We start from the raw sequence: 27,078 nt of genomic DNA, 5'->3' as shown, positions 1-27,078 counted from the left end.
TGGTTCAGAGCCTTAGGCTGTGAACCATTTGCCGAGTTAAATTTAACCAATGAGCTGGATTACCGAGGTGAAGCAATCACTCACACAACCACTGTACGATACAGGCAAGTACACGCAAGTAGTGACGTCACTACTTGCGTTTACGTTGATTTTTTGGTTTACTAATACAACCCTATTTCACGATCTGCTCCACCTCTCTCTGTACCTCATTGAAATTTAACTCGTGGTTAAAAGTGACATTTCGAAAGTTATTTTCTATGTTCGAAAATCCCCGTGCTGTTGATCGATCGGTTTTCGAGCCACAGTTGTCAAAATTTAACTTCTTGTCTGTCAGAAGTAACCACGCTCGGATAGCAGGGTTAATCGATAACTTTCCATCTGTCAAATTTTAACCAAAAGTTAAAATAATCCACCAAATGGTTCAGAGCCTTAGTAGTGTTTGGGGTAGTGTGAGCGTAATACTGTATATGAATATTGATTTTGATGATCTGTCAGAGAAATAGGTGGTGTTTGCATCTATTTTCGTGTTTCAAAGAAATTAACAAAAATCAGTAAAAATGGAAACCCGTCGGTGTAAAAAGTCAAAAAGTCCAACAAATGTTCGACTCTCTTTTGTAGAAGTGAAACAAGAACCGGACGATGGATTGTACGACTGCACTGAACTGCTTCAACCCCAAGGGGCACAGAAGTTCACACCAGAAACTGTAAACAAGTATGTATGGGTCACTGATAAAAGCCGTTCTAGGAACAATGATGTATTTTCGCTGCTAAAATATAGCATAATATGTTTTATAAAACTTTTATTAATATATCAAATAGTTTTTTCCCTGACCTGTTAAAAGGTACAACTAGCAGGGTAAGTTAATAATACAAATAATTTTCCGCTTTTACAGACACAGTTCCGCATTACAACCGAAAGCATCTGAGCAAAAATCATGTAAAACTTATTACAGAAGAAGTCGTGCCACACAGGTCAATGCAGAAGACATTGACGTAATTAGTGTAAGAAGTTTAGATCTGTCTAACGTTCAAGCTGAAAATAAACCGATTCAACCTATCGGACCCGAAGCGATTATCCCACAGTGTCGATTTTGTCTGCGAAGAGTTTCACGAGCTAATATGAAAATCATTCTCATGAAGCATAAAACAAAAGCACTAGCCGCTTTCCAGATACGTGTATTCCCTAACGATGCCTATCCATTTGCTTGTTCGAACTGCTTGAACTTGATAGACATTTTCCTGGACTTCAAATCATCTGTCACGAAGGCACGGAATCTACTTCTGAATAAAAGAATGCATTTGGAAAGTAATGGGTGGGATGATGCGATATGCATAGAAGCTTTCAACCAGTGTAAAACTGCCGTAGAACAACACCGGATGCAGATAGATGCAATCTATGACGAGCAAATTGCTAGAGAGGAAAGACGAAATGCATCTATATTCGAACCGAAAATGGAGCTGAATGTCGACGAACAAGAAAAAGCTCATTCTAACGATCTGAATTTCGATCACGAGCAAAGTACAGAAACAACAGATAATATGATTGATGATCCTGCGGTTGAGTTTAGATTGGAATCTGATATTAACGAAGTGGAACAAATGTTAATATCCCACGCGGTTGATGGAAATGGTGATAATGAAAGTGAACTAATCACCACTTTGAATGTTGATGTAAATTCTGAAGGACCTGCTGAGAATGAAAAAAATGCAAAGATTGCTTCTTCAATTGATGAGGACTACTTACCCCTCTCGAAGAGAAGAAAGGTAAAGGTACTCAAATATTCTACCGAATCTGAACAAGGACTTGAAGATGAAGACTACACTGTGACGGATTTGAATTCGTCGGATGACGATGACTACAAACCAGAATCATTGACAGCAACGTCAAAGAAATCCAAAACCTCATCAGATTCCGAACAGGAGACAGACGATGAGATTTCCATACCTGAAGAACTGGATTATGGTAATAAAGGTAAACCTACACGTTCGTCAAAAGCTAAAGCGAAGGGGAAGAAACCTAGAAAACCTAGAAAAAAGCGGGAATCGACATTGAACAGACCACCGGATTATAAACCGCCATCCATCTTGCCAGTATTATGTGATTTATGTGGAGAAAAGGTGCGCCCTGAAACGATTGAAGGTCACAGAAATCGTCACCTAGGTAAGAAGTTCAACGAGAGTTAATTTTATAACACGGTTAGATTTTCTACTACTTCCTTATCTAGGAATTAAACCGTACACCTGTCCTGTTGATTGTTGTGGGTGGACGTTTTACGGCCGTGCTAACATGTCTACGCACATGCGACGTATGCACCCTGAAAATGGTGTTCCATCTCAGAAATGCGACGTTTGCGGCAAATATATCAGAGGTAAACCTGGAATCCTGAACGAGCACAAAAAACTGCATTTCCTGAAAGAGAAAAGCTATGTCTGTCCAGTGTGTGGAAAAGGCTTCACGCTGAACAGATACCTCAGACAGCATTCGATCATACACACCGGACTGTTTCCGTATGAATGTAGCTACTGTGGTAAAAAGTAAGTGGCTCTCCAAGTGATGTTGACACATTTTACCGTGACGTTTATTATAAATTTTTTGCTGTCATAAAAAAAAACATGCAAAGCAACCCCTTAATATTATTGTAGATTTAAAAGGTGCGTTAAATTTCCTACAACAATTATTGATCAAAAGTATCACGTATCATTTTAAATGAAAAGGGCCTATACATTTTAGTAAATAAAACTTGTAAGGTCTTTTTTACGTGAACCATGGATGAGAGAAAAGTTATAAAACGCTTATGTTTTTCGAACTAGTAATTTTAAATTAATTTGATTGTTTTTGTGGGCGATAAAAAGTCGAAATATACCTATTTGAACGACTTTCATCAAGTATTAAAAAAATCGAATATTTAATCTAATACGTCTATTGAGTAAAACCGAAGACAACATATTGTCTTCGGTAAAACTTAGCTGTTTTGAGAAATAGAACCATTTTAAAATGTTAATCCCATCAGGTAATTCTTTGATCAATAATGTAAATCGTTAAATCTGCGTCAAGCCTTTTTTCAATATGTCCGCAAGAGGCCAAGTTTTTAAGGCCTATACGTTTAGGTGAGCGGAGATGTAGCGTGATAAGCTACTCAAATTTCAAACTTTTGATCAAACCTTATATAAAATTTACCGTACTTTCCAAATCTGCTATTATATGTAGGGGCTAGTTACAGTAAAAAAAAAATGTTAACGGAACCAGTGGTAGAATGTGCCTGTTGCTGATTATCAGAGGAAATTCTAACTAGTGCATTTTCAGGTTCAACAACAAATGGAGTATGAAGACTCATGAGAAAAATATGCACGAAAAGAAAAATCAAGCATCAGCTAGTTACGATTCCGATCCGATTATAGATGCCGCAGCATCAGGACATAACTATGCAGAATAAATAGTTTCTATAGCCTCTGAAATACATTATGCTGTTTTTTATTGATCATGAAAGAAAATTATATTCATATGGTGAGTGCTGTTAAAAACTGTGCAAAGTACCTAGGCCGATTGGTCAGTGCACCACTTAACAGCATTCTTCTTCGACTTAACTACTGATGACAGTTGGTTTTTGGTGATTTTTGTCTACTGTTTACCCAGGTGATACCGTTGACTTAAGGTGCATAATTCGTCAAGAGAGCGCAGAGTAATTAACAAATGAGTGATTTGTGCGAGTCATACCCTGTCGTCCGTTTTGTTGAACGTTCTAGGTATTATCGGTAGAGTTGAAAAACGGAGAAAACTTCACACGCGACAATCTATTTTACTCGTGTTCTGTACGTTAAACATAGTGTTGGAAATAATGCACTGTATTCGCTACAATGCGCACTATGTTTAACGTGCATTATGCGCGTTATGTTTAACATACAGAACGAGAGTAAAATCGAATGTCCCTCCCGATGGACATGGAGGTTCACAGCAAAAAAATGTAATATCGATCAATGTAATTCAAGCTGATGTATGAAATAATGATGTAATAGCAAAAAGCAGATACAATATTACATCAATGGATGTAATTTTGTTCGCAAAATCGATGTACATCGTACAACGTTATATTACACAACCGATGGATTGACCTGGTTACAGCAGTTTGGATGTAATATTCAACAACTTTTTTTTTCTGTGTTGACGGTACTGAAGCAAAGGGCTATGTCTCTTTATTTTTGCAACTATGATGACTTCCCATAGTGAAAAATATCTCCTTCCTAATGCTTCAGAATGCCACAAACGATTAACTCTTGGTTGTCAATAGAACTTCCATGATGAAATCGTCTGCTTCATGCAGACTGAGCAATTCTTACTATAGTATCAGATTTGTTCTGTATAGACTAAGAGGGCTTCAGTGTTGAGAAAATATCAAAAAATCAAATCTCACCAACGCTCAAGATCACGCTTGATTTTCGTAGACAAAAATCAACAAGCAAACAACTGTGGATGAGTTTGCAAGCTGTGATATCGCAGCTCGGAATATCAAGCTATCAAAATTCACGAGCTGCAAATCTCAACAAACTGTGGTGAGATTGAGTTTCATGATTTTTGCTTTACACCCGAACGCAACCGAAACATCCATAACGGCTGGCAGCACTCACTTCGTGTCTGCCATCGGTGAAGAGTAAAAAGAGATAGCAAACTATACTTTCTCTTTCTAAGAAAATGATGTGCAACGGAATCATTTTTGTGTCGAGTCAACTCTCGCTTGTTTTTTGCACTTTGTGAATAGTCTCGCAATATCAAAGGAGCTTGTAAAATCAATATCAAGCATGATATTTTGTTCCAATATCACGCGTGATATTGCGAGCGCATGAGAGCGGAAAAATATTAATTGATTTCTGATTTTGCCAACACTGGAGGGCTTATTAGAAACTTCTCACCAATAAAGTAATGATCTTGTAAATTTAGCATAACATTTTATTTTATTTTAAGTTTCGAAGTTAACGCATGTCCATAGGCCTAATATAAAGATAGGTAGAAAGAAAAATTATCATGGAGAATGGCTGCGTAAAATACATTTGTGAGAATATATATTTTGGCTAACGTAAAGACAATGACAGCCGGCGTCGGTGGTGTAGTGGTAAGCGTGACTGCTTTCTCACCCTAATGGGTCCGGGTCCAATCCCAGACGAGGTCAGTGGGATTTTTCTGAGGCATAAAAATCTCTGATCACGTCTTCCTTCGGAAGGGAAGCAAAGTCGTTGGTCCCGGCCCATGTGTGTTTTGAATGGGTGCGATATCCTACGCAGGTGTGGAAGCTGCCTTCCTGCACATTCAATTGCCGTCAATGGATGACTTCTTCTTCTTTCCTTTATTTAACGTCAGTCTCTGTTCCGCAATCTAGTACCAATCAACGACGGACATCGATTGCCATTGACTGATGAATCAGATTGTCGAACAGAAACTGACGGTAAATCAAGGAAAGAAGAAGAAGAAATACAATGACACTGATTCTCGAAATTTCCAAGAAGATAATGTGAGCTGATTTCGAAAGCCCAGTGGTTTTTTGGAGGCGAACCAGCCTAAGGCTGAAAGCCTCCTAAATAAAGCTAAATAATAATAATAAGCCCAGTGGTTTATCAGCCACCCCACCATAAACTAATCCGTCCGACATAGTCGCTTGAAAATTTCCACACACGAGCCCCGATCATTGTGATCCTATGGGGATAATACCATAGAGGTAACTCTAAGACTAGAAGGTCCCGAAATAACGTGCTCAACTTTTTGGCTCAGCTCTGGTACTCTCTTCGGTCCCAAGCTAGTCGATTCACCCCTCGAAACATAGGAAAAACCAATAACCCCTCATTTTATCTGTCAAACTTTCATAGCGAATCAAAACAAACATTGCGTAGTACTAGAATTTCGACTAGAATAGGGTACGTTAATCGTTTGCTTGGGACCAATAGGCTACTAAAGTGGTGAGCCAATTTAAAATCGTTAGTTTCGTATTGATTGTTGATAATACCCCGTTCACATTACAGCGTATATCAAAGTGATATACGGTGTCTTGCAATGAGCACATACATCTAGTTTTCACTGGAATTCCTATGTATGAGCAAAGGTGAATACTAATACCTTGTACAGACATACAAAGTTCACTGTTGTACTACCGTTGTACTGCTTTAAGCTAGTACCACAAATTGTACGTTTTGAGGTACTTGATTAAAGGAGTACAACGGTACTAATTTGTATGTCTGTCTGTGGTATAAGATGAAACTGTCGGAAGAAAAACTTTCTATTTTATACCCCGTTCACATTACAGCGTATATCACGTGATATACGATGTCTTGCAATGAGCACTCATAAATCTAGTTTTCACTGGAAATCCTATGTATGAGTGCTCATTGCAAGACAGCCTATATTACGTGATATAGGCTGTAATGTGAACGGGGTATTAGTGTCCTCTTTCACGGTCCCTTTCATCCAATGAATACCCCCCGTATTCAAGGTAATTTTGTGGTTTTGCTGCCCCCTCGTCAGAGGTGAAATTTTTCGCTAATTTTTTATCGAAACAATCACACCAAAATCAGAGATGTCCAATTTTTCAATTACTCGATTAACAACTAATCGATAGTTTTTTGTTCGCTGTGCTGTCATTTTTCCACCAATGAGAGTGCAGCACATGTTTGAAAAAATGGGTGATGATCCTCTGGAGATGTTAATGCTTATATCGGCATAATATAAACGATTACAAATATTTTATTTTTCGGTTCGTTATACCCCGTACAGACTATGGCTTATATCATGTAATATAGGCTGTCTTGCAATGAGCACTCATACATAGGATTTCCAGTGAAAACTAGATGTATGAGTGTTCATTGCAAGACAGCCTATATTACATGATATAATCCATAGTCTGTACGAGGTATTAATCGATTAATCGATTATTCGAATGAAAATCGGCCATCACTAGATGAATGTGAAACGTCATTTCAAATATAAGGACATCATCAATGGATGTAATTTTGTTCGCAAAATCGATGTACATCGTACAACGTTATATTACACAACCGATGGATTGACCTGGTTGCAGCAGTTTGGATGTAATATTCAACAACTTTTTTTTTCTGTGTTCACGGGTTGGTGTTCCATCGTACACAGCAAAAAAAAATGTAATATTGATCAACGTAATTCAAGCTGATGTATGAAATAATGATGTAATAGCAAAAAGCAGATACAATATTACATCAATGCATGTAATTTTGTTCGCAAAATCGATGTACATCGTACAATGTGATATTACACAACCGATGGATTGACCTGGTTGCAGCAGTTTCGATGTAATATTCAACAACTTTTTTTGCTGTGTACAACTTGGAAACATTTAAAATTAAATGCCGCAGTTCATCACCACGTGTGGAATTTGAGTGTTGGATTTTTCTGAGTGTATGTGCATCTGTTTCGATGAAAAAATAAATATAAAACGACTTTGTTTTGCTGGTACTGCAATCGATTGTATTCTTGTAAAATCGCCTATTGCTGTTGTTGGCAACTTCATTTTCATTCCAAATTTTAGAAAATTGAGACGAATAAGTGCAAGTGAAGTGATTTTTTTTGCTAAAAATCAGCCCACCTTTACGTATTTTGAATCGTTCATCGTAGTAAAGAGAATTAAAATTAATTTCGTTTAGTGATAGTGAAAATGTATACGTTTCTATAGTGTTGAATAGAAGTGGAAGTTTCTAAAGAAAAAGCTCCTGAAGCGACAACTGCAGCCAGCAGGAGGAAGTCGATAGAATATCGGGAAAGAGGTAAGCATATTTTATTATTTATTGCTGAATATATCTAGCTGATTCTTCATCAATTTCAATAATAGTGAAATAATCGGATATTGTTGAATTCATGCGATCTGTTACCGCCGTTTAGACAACATTTTTGTTTACGTTCTTTTAAAAGATGACAGGGATGCCAGATTATTTGATGGAAATTGCGTTAAAATTTTAAATGTCTGGGAATAAAAACAAGGTGTAAAATCGTTTTTGACCTGATATTTAAATCAATTTAAATAAATCGACAGCAAGCATGCATAAGGGCGTATACGCGATGATCGATTCCCTTCATCGATTTTATCTTTGCATTGCTACAGCTAGGCGAATCAATTTTCAAGAATTTGTTCAGTGCATAGTTGTAACAGGTTGTATTGTCTATCAAAAGCAACAGCAAACGCACCGAGAAACGGCGTTTTATAGCGAGTTATTACCAAAAGAGAAAATAGACGAAGAGAATCGATCATCGCGTTTACGCCCTTATGCATCATTACTGTCGAAATCTCCTACTTATGCTCTAAAAATTATTACCGATCACCAGAATTCCTAATTATTTCCTATAAATTTTCTTAAAATGTCGTTGGATCTTTCACCACAATTAATTTGCCTTGTAATTTTCCTCAGAATTCCTTCGAAAGTATCCTTCCTAATTTCCGTTAAATTCTTTTCAAAATGCCCATTGGATTCTTCTTTACTTGCCTTTCACAACTACTAAGGAATAAATATAAAGAAAGCGAGAAGTTTAGTAATTTTCATTTTATTTCACTACCGTATTTGCTTATCTTTGACAAGGTAAGTAAATTAGGTAGTGAAATTAAATCGAACTTACTAATTCTTCTATCTTTATGGATGCAGAATTCCACTAAGACGCTCACATTAATGAGGATATACCAAGGAATGCTCCTTAGAATACACTGGCAATTGTCCTCACCGCCCTCACCAGATGTGGTAGATGAACATTTTTACTGCAGAGATATCATCAGTAAATTCTATGGGGGAAACTCATGTCACGGTATTTTTTTCAGTCTTATATTAAAAAGGGCCCTCAATACCCCGAAACGGGCTTGGTGGTTTCTTGGCTGGTCCTTAAAAATTCTTTATAAAGAATTATATTTTAAACTAATTATATTATATAATTTCAAACTAATTTTGAGGAAAGTTCTATAGAATTTTCCTGAACATTTGTTCGGAATTCTAGTCATAACTCTTCTGTGGATTTTTTTTTACTATCGTGCAAAATCAGAGGATGGATATGGCTGTCACATCGCTTAAGTTTGCTGCGTACCGAACATCTGCAACGTTGTCAGTGGTACCATGATATGTTTTGTTGTTTTGATGTTGAGCTATATGTCAATCCCCTGGGCAAAATAGGCCAAATCTAGATTAACATATGAAAAAGTGGAAAATCCAAAATGTACAAACCATATTTTGCCCTCGATTTGCCACATATAGAGAGAACAGTTTACAAACTACTCGATAAACACGAAAAAGTAGAAGAAAATATCATTTCAAATAATCAAAACCGTTTCCTATTACATGGCGTATTTCCAATGTTCAACTGTATAATGAATCTGGTTGTTACGCCTTGCACCAGAACTACGAATTATATTGTATAATGCCAACCAAATTGACCCTCCTCTTGGCTAGTTTTTGCACCTTGTTGCTGGTGGGTGGGCTTAATTTCATGCTTTATACTGCCGCTATTCGCATAACAGTCCTATGTAGATAGAAAATCCATAGGACATGGGACTGTTATGCGAATATCGGTAGTATAGTGGAGTGTTGGAGACGGTAGGTTTATGGCCGGCGTTGCTGGCTCATGCCGTGATAAAATGGCGCCATGGGCAGGCAATGGGGATTACTAAGCTTCCCCTCTCTGATGAACCACTGCATGAGAAAACCAAAGATCTAGACTAGCAGTGATAGTATCACACTTGTTACTCCTTTGTTTGAGAGCCGCGTTGTAGGACGCTTACGTATAGGCAATGACGTTGGGTGCGATACTGGCGGCTTTTTCGCAAATCACTCTTATTTATTTTTACGCAGATAGTTTTATTTGGATTTGCAAGGGAATTATACTATTGAAATATTTCAGAAAGTGCCCAACAGTGCTCCTTCTATTTGTGTGAAAAGCTTTCATTGTTGTTTTCAATGAGGTATTACTCAGGTCGAACTAAGATTTTTTTTTTTTTTTTTTTAGTTCTTTATTAAGGAGATTTTTAGCCTATGGCTAGTTCATCTCCGAGTCGAACTAAGATATAATAAATAGGTATAGGTCAAAAACAAAAGTTCTTGAAACACGTTTAATTTTATATTACAAGGATAAGTGCAGGTACTTAATAAAGTATGGGTTATTATTGACTAGGTGAATTGGAGATTTCAATAGTTTATTAAATTAGACTAATGAGATATCATAATCATCAAATGACCTTAAATAAGAAACTTCAGAAAGTCTAATAACATTAAGTTGATAAACAAACGAATTAGGGTGCAGCGGGTCCGCTTAGAGAGGCAACTAACATTTAAAGTTGCAGAATATATTTTCCTATTTAGTCTTGAACTTAAATAAGAAAACGCAAGCAGACCAATAGCATTAAGCAGATTAACAAGAAGAGGAATAGTTTAGGAAATAGGTGAAAGTGGAGGTACGTGACAATTAATTAACATCAACACTAACCGCATATCTGTATCAGCTATCGAGGTAAGAGAAAAGATTATCGAAAACAGCACATACACCCATACACAAACAGATACACAAACACATCATGACATTAGACAAGAAAACATCCAGACATTAAAACTGACGTACGAATGAGAAGAAGACATAGACAAAGACAGACCAGCGATTACCGAACCATAAAGATTTTCAAGAAGATTATGATTAAATCAAGATCGTGAGTCCATAGACTAATCCGTCCGGCATCGTAGTCACTTGAATTTTTTTCTCATCAACCCCGATCATTGCAATCCTATGGGGAAAAATGCCAAACGTTTTGATTGAATAGTATCTAGTCACGCCCGATTCATTTGAAATGCATCCGATTGATATTTCACGTGTAAACAAAGAACAAAAAGAAGACAAAAAAAAAATCTCCGGGCATAATTCTACCAATTCTACTCCCACAAAAATTGCGAACGAAGAACCAATAATGTAATGTAATAGCTAAACCACTATTTGTCACTATTTGCCGTGGCGTATAAATTTCTTATCCTCACACTCATAGGCTCATTCTCTCACTTTCCTTTTGCCATTCCATTCTAAGTCGATCGAAACGAAAAAAAAGAAGATGATTCGCGTTACGGACAAACTTTCGCGTATATATAATATATACGCGAAGAAGAAGAAGATAGAAATATTTGTTTTAGATATTAATCATTGTGAATGCAGATTTATTAATTAATTTTAGAATATCAGAATTTAGTCATATACAGTTAAATCATTCATTGAGAGTAGTCAATCGTTAACGTTCCCGGCTGTTTCAAATATGACTATCTTCATAACTTATAAATGTTTCCTTCAAATTCTGCATGGCCTTTCTTTCAATTTCTGCAAAATAAAACATCAATCCCCAGATTTAAAATCAATCATAAAACATGATACGAGTTTTAGTTAGTTTTATTTATATATATTTGAACATTTAGTACTGTACAAAACCGTTTAATTTGAATTCATCTCATGTTCAGATTTGGTACACAGCAGAAAATAGATTTTAATATTACATCCAAGAGGATGCACTTCAATCATGTCGAAAATCTCATGTAATTTTTATGGCCACAAAAATAAACATATGTAGTAAAAGTAGCGTAGCGTCAGTTCAATGATATTTTTTCTTTTTCGGCAAGTAATATTACACCATATTTTCGACACGACTGAAGTGCATCCACTTTGATATGATATTAAAATTAATTTTTTGCTGTGTATCAATACTTCAGAATCGATCGAATTTGTTTGGTTGCATGAATATTCGGGTTTCTCTTGTTACATTTTTTTTTCAATTTGTTAGTTTTCGCGATAGCTAGAAGTACTTGACCTCATTTCTAGGTTTTTTTACCGATTGTTAAAATAAAAATTCAACTATCTCAACTATATATAACTACACTACGTTATAACTGACTAGTACAATCTCCTCATCGTATCTTGGTTTGTTGTTTGTGTTTACAATGCAAAAAGCGTGTGGCCTGAAAAACGAAGAGAATTGTTTGTTCTCCTTCTTGGGATGAGGTTCCTCCTCGCTTTTCGGTAATATTTTCTCGCATGGAATTAGTTGAGTGTCGCGCCATATCCAACCCAATTTACCGAAGACGTGCCTGGCCTGATTTTAGTAGAGATGCTCTGCCGCTCGCCCATGATCTTCCAGCACAGTGTGTTGTGTTCTGCTTTTCGCAATTCGATTAACCGAGAAGCCTCGCTCAATTCATAGGAAGCTTATGTGCTTTTACTAATGGTCGAGTGGTTGCATGGCTTTCGTTGATGAATACTTGTTATACAAAATTACACTGTTACTGTAAATAAGAGACAGTTCTCAATGCAATGAGGAAATTTTGCTTTTTTAGAAATAAGGAAATCATTTTCTTGCTTCCAGTAGCTCGTTTGATTTTGGGTGAACCGTTCATCGTGTCTTTCTAAATTGCTTTATGCTCGTTTGCTAATGCTCTTTCATTTCGATACGGTTAGATATTATATCATTTGAATTAGAAAATTGGGCTCAGAATTTCTTATTCAAATGATTTCATTCCGATGGTTGCAGATGTTGGTTTGTTATTCAACTGTTTCGTGAACGTTTTCTTCGTTTGCAGTGCCATCGATCCTAACTCTGTAAGGGATCTGAAGGACGCTGAATGACGCTGAATGACGCATTATTATATTATCGTACACGTGATATTAATGATCCCATTCGTATGGGAGCGATTAAACCACTGAGCTTGTTATTTTTCCTTTCCACGAAGGTTGGTAACAGTTGTTCTGTTTTCTTTGTCACATTGAAATTGTTTTTCGTCTATCGAGTTTGTTTGTCCATGAGTTAGGCAACGGTCTGTGAGTCTGAAGCAGAAGCGGGCAATAACAATTTTTCAATTATCTCTTGAGTACTCTTTTTATAATCTCATATCTGTCTCATTTGCATTTTCAGAGTGATTTGAGATTAGGGTAAAACTCCCTTTGCAAACACATTGGCTATTATTCGTGAAAAATCGGCGATTGCATTCTTTGTTTTCAAAAGTGGTTTCGCCCTTATCTCAAATCACTTCGGAGCTCTTAAACTTCAACCAAGCTTGGTGTCCTTCTATGGGAAAGTGATTTTTGTATGTGGCTTATTATGGCATAAGTTATTATGGCAATTAAAATTCAATTGGAACTCAGTTTGTATTTTTTTTTAATTGAAACCTTCTGTAGCGAGTTTTTTTTAATTACGAAAATGGTTTGACCAATATTAAATCATAACAATAGAACCAGCTGAAATTGACCCTTTTCTAACACCTTCATATTTCCGGAGTGATTTGAGATTTGGGAGTAATTGCTTTTGTAAACAAACACGTCAATCGCCGATTTCTCGTAAATAAAAGCTCAATCTCGTAACAAGCTATGCCAATAATAGAATATAGAAGAATAATTCCTCTAGCTCGTAGAGTTATTAGATTTCAAAATTGAGCTTTCATTCTCGAATAATCGGCGATTGACGTGTTTGTTTACAAATGCAATTACGCCCAAATCTCAAATCACTCCTGATTTATTTTGTTTGTCTATCAGTATTTTATGATGCTTAAGAATTAATAAAAAAAAGTGTCAATAGTTCAACATTTCCTCCAGATTGCAAGTTAATGGGAACTTTCTGAGACACGGGTAATGTAACATTCGACATCGTTTACTTAATTCTTCGAGCACCACACCGATATCACACTTTTTCCAATTTTTGTAATATCTTCGGTAATTTTAAACGTATTTTTGATGTTGTTATCTTGTTGGAAATTTGATTTTTCTTTTTTGTTTTGATCTTATCACATTGTCAAATCGGTAGACAGCAAGTAAAAACGTATACATTTTTCCTTTCATATTGTTTCATGAAAGCTTATAAACATATATAATAGAATGCATCAGAATTAAATTTTTAATTGCACTGTCATAGTAGCGATCTTTCGAAAATTTTGTTAAAAAATAAATAGTATGCAATGCGGATTTGTATGTGGATAGTATGCAATGCGGTTCTACGACAACCAGGTACAACTACATGTTAATAAAAGGTTGAGAAAGGGACTTATCCAACGGAATAAAAAAACAAAATAACGGATAAATAGAATCCGATATACATTATTTTGACAAAATTGTCGAGTTTATTTTCAGTGTGGTGCTCGAAAATTTAACTGAACAGTAATTAGCATAATCTTAAAAAACAGGAACGGTATTACCATAGATTACTCGGTTTGTCTGTGATATTACTAAGCCGGAGGCGGTAGCTTCGATTCCCTGTCCGATGCTGAAAATCTTTTGGGTTGGATGTTTTCTCGATTTCGCACACGGTAACCGCAAAATACTCAATAATATGACTATAAAGTATGCATTTTTGAGGGAAAATGGGACTATCAATTAAATGAGTAAAATTTTACCCTTAAATGAGTAATTGTTACTACAGAAATGAGTAAAAAATACTCATAAATGGGTCAACATTTCTCTCATTGTATGGGTACCGTAAAATGGGGTAACATTGAATTTTCTGTTATGCCAAATATTTTTCACAGCAATGAATGTTTTTCAAACTTATTTTTTTTTAAACAAATACTGAGGATCCTGGAGTCAATTCGTTAAGGCCCAAACGCAATGTGGACGGAAGTGGAACGGAAACGGAATGTTTGACAGTTGTCACAAATAACATCAAGAAGCCTAACCGATGTCGATTTGGTTCTAACTAGTTTTCAATCGGAAAGTAGGCTTACTCAGATCGGGCTTTTCCGCTGCCGCTGCCGTTCCGCTTCCGCTGTCATTGCGCTTGGGCCTTTAATAATATGTTTAACGGTAATTATAGCATTTGCACTATGTTTTTAGTCTTGTGATAGAACATCAGTATTTTTATTTGGGGTTACTTTGATAATGCTCGATGAATGTAGAAAAACATGCGTCAAACTCAAACAATTTAGTTCAAGAAATATGAAACTTTGAATGAGTATGTAATCAGAAAACATGAATTTGTGATGGCTATATCCGAAATACATTTTATAAGTGTATGGAAAATATGTAAGACATACTATATAAAAACTCTATACGATATCAAGGGCAATTCCCTAAGGTACAATATGGAATCAATGTTTCCAATTAGGAAAAAGTGCAGAGTGTAAGTCTGGGGGCCTCATAGCCTAGTCAGTAAAGGCACGGTATTACCAAGCCGGAGGCGGCGGGTTCGATTCCCGGTCCGGTCGAGGGAGAATCCTTCGGGTTGGAAATTTTCTCGACTTCCCTGGACATAGAGTATCATTGTGCTTGCCACACAACATACAAATTCATGCATTGGTATTGGCATCGAAAGCTCTCAATTAATAACTGTGGAAGTGCATTTAGAACACTAAGTTGAGAGCACGCAATAAGCTAATATGCGCTAAGCAATAATCTTGAAATGCGAATAAGAAGAAGAAAAAGCAGAGTGTAAGTTTAATCATTATTTTCTACTATCAAATCTACCCGCATTTTCAATGATACACCGTTTTACGGTAGTCCCATTTTCCTTCGAAAATGCATACTTTATCAAAAAATCAAATGTCACCAAAGAGCAATATCACGCTTGATTTTCTTAAACAAAAAATCAACAACCAAACAACTGCGGTTGATGTAGCAAGCTGTGATATCGCAGCTTGGAATATCAAGGTAACAAAACTCATTAGCTGCAAATCTCACTAAAATGTGGCGAGATTGAGTTTCTTGATTTTTACTTCCATAACGGCTGGTAGCAGTCGCTGCGTGTCTGCCATCGGTGAAGAGATAGCATTACTATACCTTCTCTTTCTAATGAGATGAGGTGCCACGGAATCATTTGTGCGTCGAGTCAACCTCAGCTTCAACTCAACACGTTGTGAATTGATATTTTGTTGCCGTCTTTGAAGGCGAGCATTTAAACATTTGGACTACAAATAGTCATTCCAGGATAGTCGGAATAAATTTCCGGGGAATGTTTTAATTAGCTTCTGAAGCCAGCCGAAAAAATTTCCAGAGATAGAAGAAAGAAACTCTTCTGGAGAAAGTTTGATGAAAAGGTGGAAAACATCCAGAGAACTACCAAGAAAAATATTGAGAAAATTCCGCGGAAAATTTAAAGAATGTTTAGGATGCAATCATGACGTCTAAAGGAAGCCATGAAGGATTCACAAATTGATAGAAGTCGGAAAAAACCCCCGTAAGGAGCTCATGGAGAAACTTTCAGAGGAAGATAAAAGAAACTTCTGGGAGAATTCGATAGATACTTCCGATTGAGGTTTAAAGGAACTTCCTAGAGAAGACGGAAGAAGCTTCCCGGAGGCGCTGGAAAACCCGGTGGAAGCCAGAAGATTTTCGGGACAGTCGAAAGAAGTTAGGAAAAAAAATCCGGAAGAAAGAGATTTCTGGTGGAAGTCGAAAAATATTCCGTGGGAGGTTGAAAAAACTGGCGGGAGAAGACCGAAGCACCTTTCGAGCGAAGAAAGAAGAAACTTTTGAGGGAAGCCGAAATAATTTTCCGGGAGGAATCAGAAAATAACTAACGGTGGATGAAAATTCCAGAGGAAAGTTTTAAGAAATTTCCAAGGGCAGATTGAATAAACTTAAGAAAGTAAAAAAAATCTGTTGAACCTTTTTGGACACATAAAAAATATTTTTTTTTTACGATTCCCAGGAATTACCGGGATGGGTTCAGCGGTTTATCGATGCCTGATAAGCCAAAAACGGTAAGGAAATGCAACATTATACATAATTTTTTTTTATTTTAAATTTTTCCGTCATTTTCTCAATAAACGTTTTACAAATGTGACTGATATGTAATCATACATGGGTAGCACTTGTGCGAACAGAGTGAGTCCGAAGAATAAGCTAATTATTTGCCTTGCAACTTCCCTAAATTAACCTTCTTTGTTTACTTCGCGTAGTGCTGCGAATCATTAATTGTTCAAAATTAAAAGCACTCCTTAATCGTGTATTACCGTTGCATAAGTCATGAATCTGTATTATAACGTTTCGTTAGTTGTTGATAAAGTGTTAACGCCGCTACGTCTATTACAGCACCGTTTCGTTGGTGAACGTTCTTGGTCCGTTAACTAGCGAATAACGCGAAGAACCACAGTCTTTCTTTCCACCAGGTATCTGTTTGCTTGATTTAACAAAAATTTCCTTGAACGTCTCTCGGAACTGGCGCGACATCCCGCAGTAAATTGCAAAATTGATTGGATAGCTAACGATGAGGAAAAAGTTTGCAAACAAAATGAATAGATTGGCTATGTAGTAGTTAAGGAACTCGTAAATAAGCGAGGAGATGATGTGTAAGGCCGTAATCACAGCAAGTGGTATTTCCACGACAAGGAAAACCGTTACCACGACTATCAGCATCAGCGTGGTGCAGTTGGAGTCCCGGACCCGTTTGCATTCCCGCTTTTTGGCCGTATCTTTAAAGAGGCGCTCGCGTTTCTGTTGCGCTTGGCGCATTGCCTTGAAAAGGAGCACGTTGAGGGCAACTAAACTCCCACACGGTATAAGATGCACGAACAATATCCGGAACGAGAAGTAGAAGGTGTAGTACACATCCTCGCCCACGTAGTCGTGCACCCAGCTAGAGGTCTCTATGTGGCATACCTCCGTCGAATGGCCGTTCCACTCGATTGTCACCAGACTGTAGGACCTGAAAGAGGATGGAAGGGAAAGCAAAGTATTTTCATTAGTCTATATGTTTTACCGAGGTTTGCAACGTGTCGTGGCTCAGAATTTTCATGAAGACAGAACAACACGTGAACTGGTGGTGAACATTATTGGGGGATAGTCGTATGCAATGAGCGATTTTATATATATATATATACAGAAACAAATTCTGAATTTTACTTGTCATGTAAAAATGTATGCGTATAAACTTGTATTTCATTTGTATTTCACTTTACACGATATATAATGTAAACCTCAGGGCTGGTAGCAGGTAATTTTTTAGTGGCTAGATCACTATTTTCAAGACAGTCACAAAACAGTTTTTTTTTTCACCAAAATGTCACTAAAGTTACTATTTCTTAAAATTTAGTCACTAAATTCGCTTTTTACGACCAATGTAAAAAATGTGTATTAAAAACACATTAAATCTCAGCATGATTTGATAAAAATTGTGTGAATAATTAATAAAAAATCCGCCTGAAAAGTCTGACAAGAAGAGTTGCGAATAGACGGAACTATCCAATGAACCATTTTGTCAAGCAGTTTTGGCGTGACTTTCTACCAGAAAATGAACAAAATTAGACCAAAAAATTACTATCTAGAAGAAAAATTCTCTAGATATTATTTTATTTCAAAGTTCAAGTTGTAGTAAGCGTTAACTGCTCGAATGAAGTGATGAAAAAGCTGAAGTTTTGACAGAACTATGCTGTGGCTACCACATTTGATCGTCCATATACAGTAGCGCCAAAAACATGCCGTGGTGGGTTCCAAACTTGTCCATCTAAATTGATGTTCACGTAATCACTAATATTTTGAGTTTTTGTCCAGAAAATATTTTTTTCTCCATGTGATTGCATGTGATCTTAAAAGTTTTCCAAATATAAAATGTCAAGCTTTAGAATTTGTTTAGAGACCATAATTTTTTTAAATCTTACAGTAGCTTGAGTTTTTTTTCTAAGTTCATTAAGTTGTATTCTATTTTTCCGCACTTCTTATCTGGAACAAAGATTAAAAACAACAAATTCCATGTCCAAAATCTAAAAATGTTTTCTATATTTCAGAAGCATTTAAATGTGTCTTGGCCTGAACTTGCATTCTATATGTTCAAAATATCAAAACATATTCCAGGGTGATTTTTCTGAATAAATTTCTTTTAGAGATCACCTATTAAGTCTCAGCCAAGGTTCCAATGTTAAAAAAAATAGTTCATAATCTCGAAAATTTAACACGGAATCTTTACTTTTTCAAGATCGAATTTTCTTAGAGTCCTAGACGCATGCAAAATTTTCTTTGTCCGTGATCTTTAAATTTTAGAAAATTTTCCACGTTCCAGTAATGAGATTTTTCCTTAGTAGTCTAGGTCCCACAGTAATGTTTTTTCTTCTTCTATTTTTAAGGTGTTACAGAAGTTTCTATATCCTAAATCTTCAAAATGGATTGCCTTAAAATTGTCAAACAATTTCTAAGCCCGAATCTGAACCTAAAATCAACTTAAAAAAAAATCCAGGTTGAAAAATAAGTGCATAGTGAGGAAAACAGATTAGAAATTTGACCGTGCTTTGACGTTGATTGTTCAATTAATACTGAACCCCGAAGTCCCAACCAAATTTAATGTAAAACCGTAGTTTTGTAAGTGTTTAAATTGCATCAATGTGCAAGAAAAGACACGAAAGAACTAAAGCAGGCAATGTTTGAATGTATTAATTGCAATTATATTTAAATGATAAATGATGTCAACCTTGAGGTGACCGTCTTACCTTGTCTTGTCTACCCCAATGTTAAAATTTAAAGATAACTAACCAACTATGTTAAAATAGTAAAGTTAGTATCTTCGTTGGTCCACAATTGTTTGAATATTAACCTAATCTATTGGGATGCTGTTCAAACAGTTTTAGATAAGTAAAACATAACAGGAAAACTACTAATCAGGCTATAACCAGTGTAAACAATTCCCATTAATCGAACTACTTGTCACAAGCACGTGCTGCATTTTAATGTGGAAATAAATCCCATTTGTGATTGTTAATTTTCCGGTTGACTAGCTTAGCAATTAATTTTTAAACAGATATTAATTGTTTTACCATCCCAGCTGCTGCGTTGCCTGTGTCACTTGCATCACTCTCAAGCAAAGCAACTGTAATTTTTCATTTTATTACAGAAACTGTGCGTGCATCGTTGTAGCTACATTATTATAGCCTTTGCCCATATCACCGGTCTGAGCCAACTACCGAGCAAAGTTGAACACCATCTTGTGTTAATGGGTCAAACAGGAACAGTGTATAGCGTCCAAAGTCCTTGCTGTGCTCTATGGAAAAGGAAATAAATTTGACAATTCATGCGAACCACTGTTTTGTCAGCAGCGTCGTGTCGTGATGCTTTACCACCTAGTATACAAACGACGCTAGGTAAAGATATAGTACAAAGGACACGGTTGCCTGAACTCCATAGTCGCAAGACATTTTCCATCTCCTTGGCTTGACTTGCGTGGGTCAACAGTGAACACGGACAATTTTCTCCTTGGTGTTGAAACCTGATGGTAGGCATTATAAAATGTGGATTTATTACGTGCTGAAATGAGCTGTTAAGTTTGTTTTTCCAAATGACTGCCGCGTTTTGGTTTTGTCACTCGAGGTATCCAATTCATCAGTTGTAAACAAGTTAAATTACGTGGGAATTTATTTGAATTAAGCGCAAGGAACAATTATTCTGTCGAGTGGTATCTATCTATCAAACGGTCTCGAGCAAAGTTTTTTGACGAATTAAACACCTCTTTTCACAGTATCTCAATTGATGGTGCTTTTACAAAATCATCAGCCTTGAATTAATCAAGATTGTAATCGTCTCCTAGGGTTCATCTGTATTTATTCGTAGCAATTTAATTTTGCGTCTATTGAATTTCAGGAAAGCGTTTCCTGCTGAACAAAAGCGATTTGAGCCTGAGCTAATGGTAGAAGAATTTAAATATGCTTTCAATGGAAAACAATGGCCTGGAATTCTTCTGATATGATAATGCGTTCTCGTTTGAATCATTGATAGCATATTTGTTGTCAAGCCTGATTGGATGTGAATATCAATCATTGCTGTACAGTTGGTAAGTATTTTACGGTTTCGAAGAATTCCTGTAGATCAAAGCAAAAGCTAGTAGTACTCTGCAAGATGATTCTTATTCTTTGACTCTTAGTTGAGTTGAGCAATACAAATTTTTGTAATAAATTTTAATCAATTTTCAATATCCAAAATGCATATATAATATAATTGCATGTTTAGCTAATTTGTAACAGATTTCTTTATAACAAGTATTGCAAATAAAGAGGGACGATAGATGGTAATTTCCATTTCACCGGTTTATTATTGACAGATACACGTAGAGGAAATGTTTTACTTTTATCGTCAGGGGGGTAAACAAAGTCCTAGAGCACTCAAATTTGGCCAATAGATGCTCTGAAACACAATGTATTCACATGCCAAAATTGAGCTTTCAAGTACGATAATAGCAAATATTATAAATTAACAATATGGTTCACTTCCAGAATTCCCATATGTTTCTGAAAAGACGCATAAGTAATACCCTCTCCCGGTGAGAAAGGTGACTAAAAACATTCGTGGCCTTATTATTTAAGTGTGTAATCAATTCATACGTTTAGTCAAATAAAAGGTGTGGCAAACAGTATTAGCTTTCTCATGCATGTTACACGCCTACCCTGACGTCATGACATTGTACTACGTTCAGACTATAGTTGATATCAATAACGTAATAACGTTGTATAATATGATATCATATTATATTATATCATATCTAAATAACGTGATATCTGCTTTAGTTTGAATGTACAAAAGGCTTAGAGGTAATCCAAACAAATAAAAGAAAATGCAGATTATATCTGCCATCCCTCTTTACATACCACTTGGCAACTGACAGGAGGAAAACTTTCAACACGCTAATAATCGTTAACACAATTTTGGGTAATAGATTAACAAACACGGTAAGAAAAAAACACTAAAGAACACTTGAGTTTTAAAAAAGCTAAAAAAAAAAAAAAAATATAAATGAATTCGATTTTAAGTTAAAAGTACTCAACCGTCATGTTTTCACCATTGGGAAATTTTTAACTTATTTTTGGATGAAAATCATAGCAACTTGCGCTGCCTTTGATACTGTCATTTTTGTGTGCTTCATCGTCTTCGTTGGTGCTCCATTATTGGCGTTGACGGCACCGTCGAAAAATGGTCTCTTCTAGAAATGATTGACAGTTTCTAGTGGGATTTTTCGGTGAAGTAAAAGGATAGTACCATAGAGGTAACTCTAAGACCAGAAGGTCCCGAAAAAATGTGCTCAACTTTTTGGCTCAGTTCTGGTACTATCTTCGGTCCCAAGCTAATCGATGCACCCCTCGGAACATAGGAAAATCCACGAACCCCTCATTTTATCTGTCAAACTTTCATACAAAATCAAAACAAACATAGTGTAGTACTAGAATTTCGACCAGAATAGGGTACGTTAATCGATTTGCTTGGGACCAATAGGCTTTTCCAGTAGTGAATCAATTTAATATCGTTAGTTTCCACCGGTTGATAGTACGAAGTCCGCCATGTTTCACGCACAGTCTGAAGTTTACTTATGGAGTTTAACATAGGAGTAAAGAGCTACAGAGTCGCTGTCAACGCCAATTGCATTCAATTGATGGTTAGGTAATTTTCACTCAATGGATTATTGATGAGGATTTCTCAAAATTTAGTTTTCATAATTTATTTAATTTTACCTAGCCTCATGATGAGTGAAAGTGAACTCAATTTTTAACTAACTTTAAAGTACCCATTATTGGGTAAAAAATATAAATTTTAAAGATAAGTGACTTACCATTAAATTAGCAATTTTTACCCATTAATGAGCAAATGTTACCCATTAACGGATAACAGTTACTCATTAATGGGTAAAAAACTACTGATACTAGTTTAGTCACTTTTCTTCAAAATGGACCTTTTTTAACTTATAAATGGGTACTTTCAAGTATGCGTGTTGGATACCTCGTTCTACATGCAGCAACATGTACAAAGGCATAAAAGCCAAATGTATTCAATGCATTTAAACGTCGGTTGTTCCCGAATTGCAACATGCCCACTCAAACTAACTATATCATCTGATAGAGCAAATTATCTCACAGATGTTGGTGTCAGTTTGCCAGATTGAGTCAACAGTCACGAGAAATCGTTCAAAGTTATTGTTTACATTGGTAAATAGGCTTTTTTTTTACATGTTTCTCTACTTACTAGCTTTCTCTGTTAAAACCATCATAGTTCTAAACAAAAATTATAAAGTTGAGTGTTGTGGACTGGACTATGGAGTGTTTATGTGCAATCTTTGGCAATTTATAGTGGTTGTAAGAACTGAATACTAAAGAGCCTGAATTTATAAAGAGGTGACATCTTATCCATTTGACAGGTCTTCTGCTCGATTGGAATTACTTTTCCTAGAGTCGGTGTATAATGAGTCACGCCAAGAGAAAAATAGTTGAACTCGCATCACGGCTTTCGAAAGATTTCCTTTCTTTTCACTTGGCAACAGAGGACTTCTACATCAACTTCAAATGACTTCTAACGAGAAAAAAAAATAGCGGCTGTAGTAAATCATTATAAGTCATTATCAGTGATTTTGTCAAATTATCTTAACAAAAAATAGTAGAAATTCTCATTACTGATCATTACCAAACGTATCCCATGACAATAGAATGCTCACTGCGTGTTTATTATCATTTCTTCGATTATATTTTATATTTTATTGCAATACCTTTCGTGGACCTTTCATAGCATCGTAATGTTTGTTTACTTTACACGATAGATAGCTGGTTTGACAATTCGATAGGTAGACTTGGCTTCACTCTTGGCGTGACTCATTATACACCGACTCTAACTTTTCCTATGACTTTGACAGACAATCGATTGTTCCAATTTTGACATGTCGTCTCTTTATAAATTCAGCCTCTTTACTAAATACTATAGAGATTTAACAGAGATTTTTTTTTCTTGATTTGTTTTCCGTCTATCGTGTTTTCCGTGCTGAGTTTACTGCAGTTTTACTTAAATTTGAGTTGTTTATACTTTAGCTTTGGGTAAGTTTCATTTTCTCCGTACCCTGAGACTGGGTAGACGGTACCCATTCTTATGTACAGTAAGGAGTTGGCAGAATCTGAGTAAACCAGTTTTATTACGATGAGTAAAATGTACCCAAATTCTGGGGAAATGGTTATAATCGCATATTTAGAATGGTGCAGGTATAAAAGGGAGATTTCTGCGGTGTCCAAATATCCTACAATACGGTGGACCCCGCTTATCTGAATGACACTTCGTGCATATTAACGGGGTTTATTTTTATTTTGAACTTCTTGTAACCCTATGACCATAAGAAATTTGAGTTTCTGGTAGCATTATTTGTGGTTTTGTTTTGATTCTGCTTTCCATTTTGCATCGTTTCATTCCGCTTTATTATTTATTACGCAATTACAGTGGAAGCGGAACGGCAGCGCGAAAAGCGGAAAAGCCCAATCTGAGTAAGCCTACTTGTCAGATTGAAAACTATTCAGAACAAAATTGACTCTGGCTAGGCATCTTGATGTCATTTGTGACAACTGCCAAACTGCTCATAAAGACGACTCGAAAGACGATAATGAATAAAAACTGAAAATGTTCATGCATTTCCAAATGGTTTCCCACCATTCCCATATATTCGAAAGTGACTGGCCCTCTGGATGTGGATGATGTCAAAACAACAAAACATGATTAATTGAGTACATGGGACTTTACTTACTTTTGGCTTCCCACATAGTACCTAGTTGGGTGAAATAAACTTTTTTTCGTGGATTTGTTTTCCGTACTGAATACCAATGCTACCGACGCCCGAGAAGCAGCTTCCACACCCATCCTTCATAATCAGAGATTTTGTACCTCTAAAAATCCTGGTGGGGCTTGAGATATAAACTTAATTTTGACTATTTTTTTCTTACCGTGTGTTAAATTTTAATCAACAGTGAGTTGTTTTTGATAGCCTTGTTACGCTCAATTTACAGTGTAGTAGTCACCTTTCGCGTCACTAGAGCCGCTAGTGTCGGGAAAAATCGTGTCTTGGGGATAATAGAAGAGTGAACCATATTGTTAATTTATAATATTTGATAATAGGTTAAGGTATTGCCGAAGCCAACATTTCCCCTGTTTCATTTACAATCCGCAGACTTCTTCAGTTTATTGTACAACTACTCGACGTTATTATTACACTTGAGCATAACATGCGAAAGGCGGTGGTGCACCATAGTAACCATGAGCGGGAAAAAGTTAACATAGGTATTTGTTTTTCCTTGCAATAATGAAAAAACATCTACCTCACAGGAATCTATCTCGTACGTTCTATAATGCCGAAAATAATCAAAATACATCTGGTTTATGTAGCGCAACAATTTTCCGCTTACATTTCCCATCTCAAACCATTATGGTTGATAATGAAGGTTGTACCACGAAACAGTTGCTAAACTTCAAAATTAACAATTTAGTCGCTCCTCTTGTGTGTTTAGCTCACTCTCCAGTCGAGTGGAACTTTGTGTAAATTGTTTTTCTAATTTCCACTACTCATGTAGTGGGCAAGTGTAATGCTCACTCCGGGAATAATGGCACTTGATGCAACAGAAACTGGCTTCATCTCCTCCTCCTACTGAAAACATCATGCCTGAAGTGAGCATCTTCCGTTGATGACTGCCATCACGGACATTCCTGTACTTTGGTATCGCTAGCAACGTTGTTTGCATGAAAATATTCTCATTTCCATGTTAAATTTCATTCATGCAACCTTAACTGCAAACTAGATGCCGACTGAGTAATAAAAAAACATACTATTTTTATGACGTGAATATTAAAATATTTCGCATCGTTTGCTTTTTACTTTTTAATAAACAGTCGCATGTTTGCGCTCACGACCACGCGGCTCCATGAAAAGCAGTGAAACTTGCTATAGAGCATTTCTAGCTCAAATCGTTAAAAAAAATGTCAATTTTGTCTCGACCCCTTCTGATTTGAATGAAACATTGCTCACGTGTTCGCTGCTACTAATGGTTGCATTTTTCATTTAAATATGATTTTTTCCTCCAGAGTAACTTTTGAAAAGGGCGTATAAAAAAATTGATTATTTTTTTTTCAAAAAATCATAACTTGAAAACTGTTGATCTGATCAAAACGACATATGAGAAGAAGTTTTAGGTAGTTAAATTATCTTTGCGCAAAAAATACATTGAAAGAAAAAACTTCGTAAATTAGTATTTAAAAAACGTAAAACGATGATTATCTCAAAACACCCCCCCTTCGATCTTTATAATTTTTTTTTTCAAGAAAATTGATGGAATACTCTTAAATTTCGTGAAAAGTGTATGCTGGTAACTTCCTTAAAAAGAAATCTATAGTTTTTTAAATTTTTGTTGATTTTTACAAGTTGATGAAAATGCATGTTTTTTTGAAAAATAACAATTTATTTGGATTTTACGCATAATTTTCGATAACTTTGCATATAAAAACTTTTTTCCTAAGTCCAGCCGTTCTCAAGTTAATGCAAATTAAAAAAATATAATTATAACAATTTTCAACATTTTAGGCCATTTTCAAATGTTCGTCGAGATGTCCAGCAACGAGATTTTATTTCATGATTGTATATTAAAAAACAAACAGTTCATTCTCAGATATGGTAGCTGTCAGACTTACCCGTTTCTGTCTAGAGGCAGCGGAAGAGAAGCACGTTGATGTGATCAAATGAAAGATTTGTTGAGATAAGAAACAGTATATATTTATTATTTTATTTTACAACTCATATTATTTGAATACATTGAATACTTTGGGTGTATCGTTTGAATTAGAGAATATTTTTACTGCAATTTGGTTGTTTGAAACTGGAATATAGCAATGATATTTTCGAGTTCCAGGAATTGGTTTCACTTTCTTAAAAATTGGATCAAATTCCGTGTCAGCCTTTTTGTATTCTTCCGTAGAAACATAACAAAATGACATTTTTGTTTGAAGATCTTCTTTACGACTATTTGCCCAGTCGTACAGTTGTTTAGGGTTCGTTATAGGGTGCTCGTGTTGCTTAGCTAAACTTGCTCTGGTTGCCATTCTCTTAAGGGTACCGCCAATCGCATCACAAGGACCTTTGCCGTGTGAAGTTGCAAAAAAATGCCATTCAATTTCTACATTATGCTTATCTTTAAATCCACAAATGCTAGCAACATTTTTTATGTTTTTGTATTGTGATGCTGCTCCATCTGACATAAAAATACACTTTTGAACTGTTATTTGCAACTTTAAAAATTCTAATAATTTTGAGATAAGCAACTGAACTGCTACTGTGTCATGCTTTGAAATTGATTAAGGTAGAGGTTTTCAACACTTGAAATTGT

The 27,078-nt window shown here is 35.9% G+C and overlaps 3 protein-coding genes across 4 annotated transcripts in view; 2 read left to right on the top strand and 1 right to left on the bottom strand.

Annotated features, from left to right (window-relative positions):
- Positions 1-486: 486 nt before the first annotated feature.
- LOC135705321 (zinc finger protein ZIPIC-like) lies at positions 487-3,460 on the top strand. The gene is made up of 4 exons (XM_065226991.1): positions 487-712; positions 894-2,161; positions 2,226-2,535; positions 3,305-3,460. Exons 1-4 carry the CDS (start codon positions 558-560, stop codon positions 3,432-3,434), a joined length of 1,863 nt encoding a protein of 620 aa, XP_065083063.1. The 5' UTR covers positions 487-557; the 3' UTR covers positions 3,435-3,460.
- A 4,094-nt stretch (positions 3,461-7,554) lies between these two features.
- The window catches only part of LOC135705327 (putative uncharacterized protein DDB_G0271606), a 225,513-nt gene continuing 205,989 nt past the window's right edge, over positions 7,555-27,078 (top strand). For both annotated transcript variants that reach the window (XM_065227002.1, XM_065227001.1), the window contains exon 1: positions 7,555-7,776. The gene's annotated coding sequence lies outside the window, so the exon portion shown is untranslated. The remainder of the gene's footprint in view (positions 7,777-27,078) is intronic.
- Positions 16,209-27,078, bottom strand: part of SPR (Sex peptide receptor) — a 73,951-nt gene continuing 63,081 nt past the window's right edge. Inside the window, exon 6 of the mRNA XM_065227023.1 lies at positions 16,209-17,636. Within this exon, the coding sequence (XP_065083095.1) occupies positions 17,018-17,636 (619 nt within the window). The 3' untranslated portion in view covers positions 16,209-17,017. The remainder of the gene's footprint in view (positions 17,637-27,078) is intronic.

This window comes from Ochlerotatus camptorhynchus, unplaced genomic scaffold (assembly GCF_037179485.1).
Source record: "Ochlerotatus camptorhynchus isolate MF236.1 unplaced genomic scaffold, CSIRO-AGI_Acam_v1.1 ptg000265l, whole genome shotgun sequence".
In the NCBI taxonomy this organism is placed as follows: domain Eukaryota; kingdom Metazoa; phylum Arthropoda; class Insecta; order Diptera; family Culicidae; genus Ochlerotatus; species Ochlerotatus camptorhynchus.
This window is presented reverse-complemented; position numbering and strand designations above follow the sequence as displayed.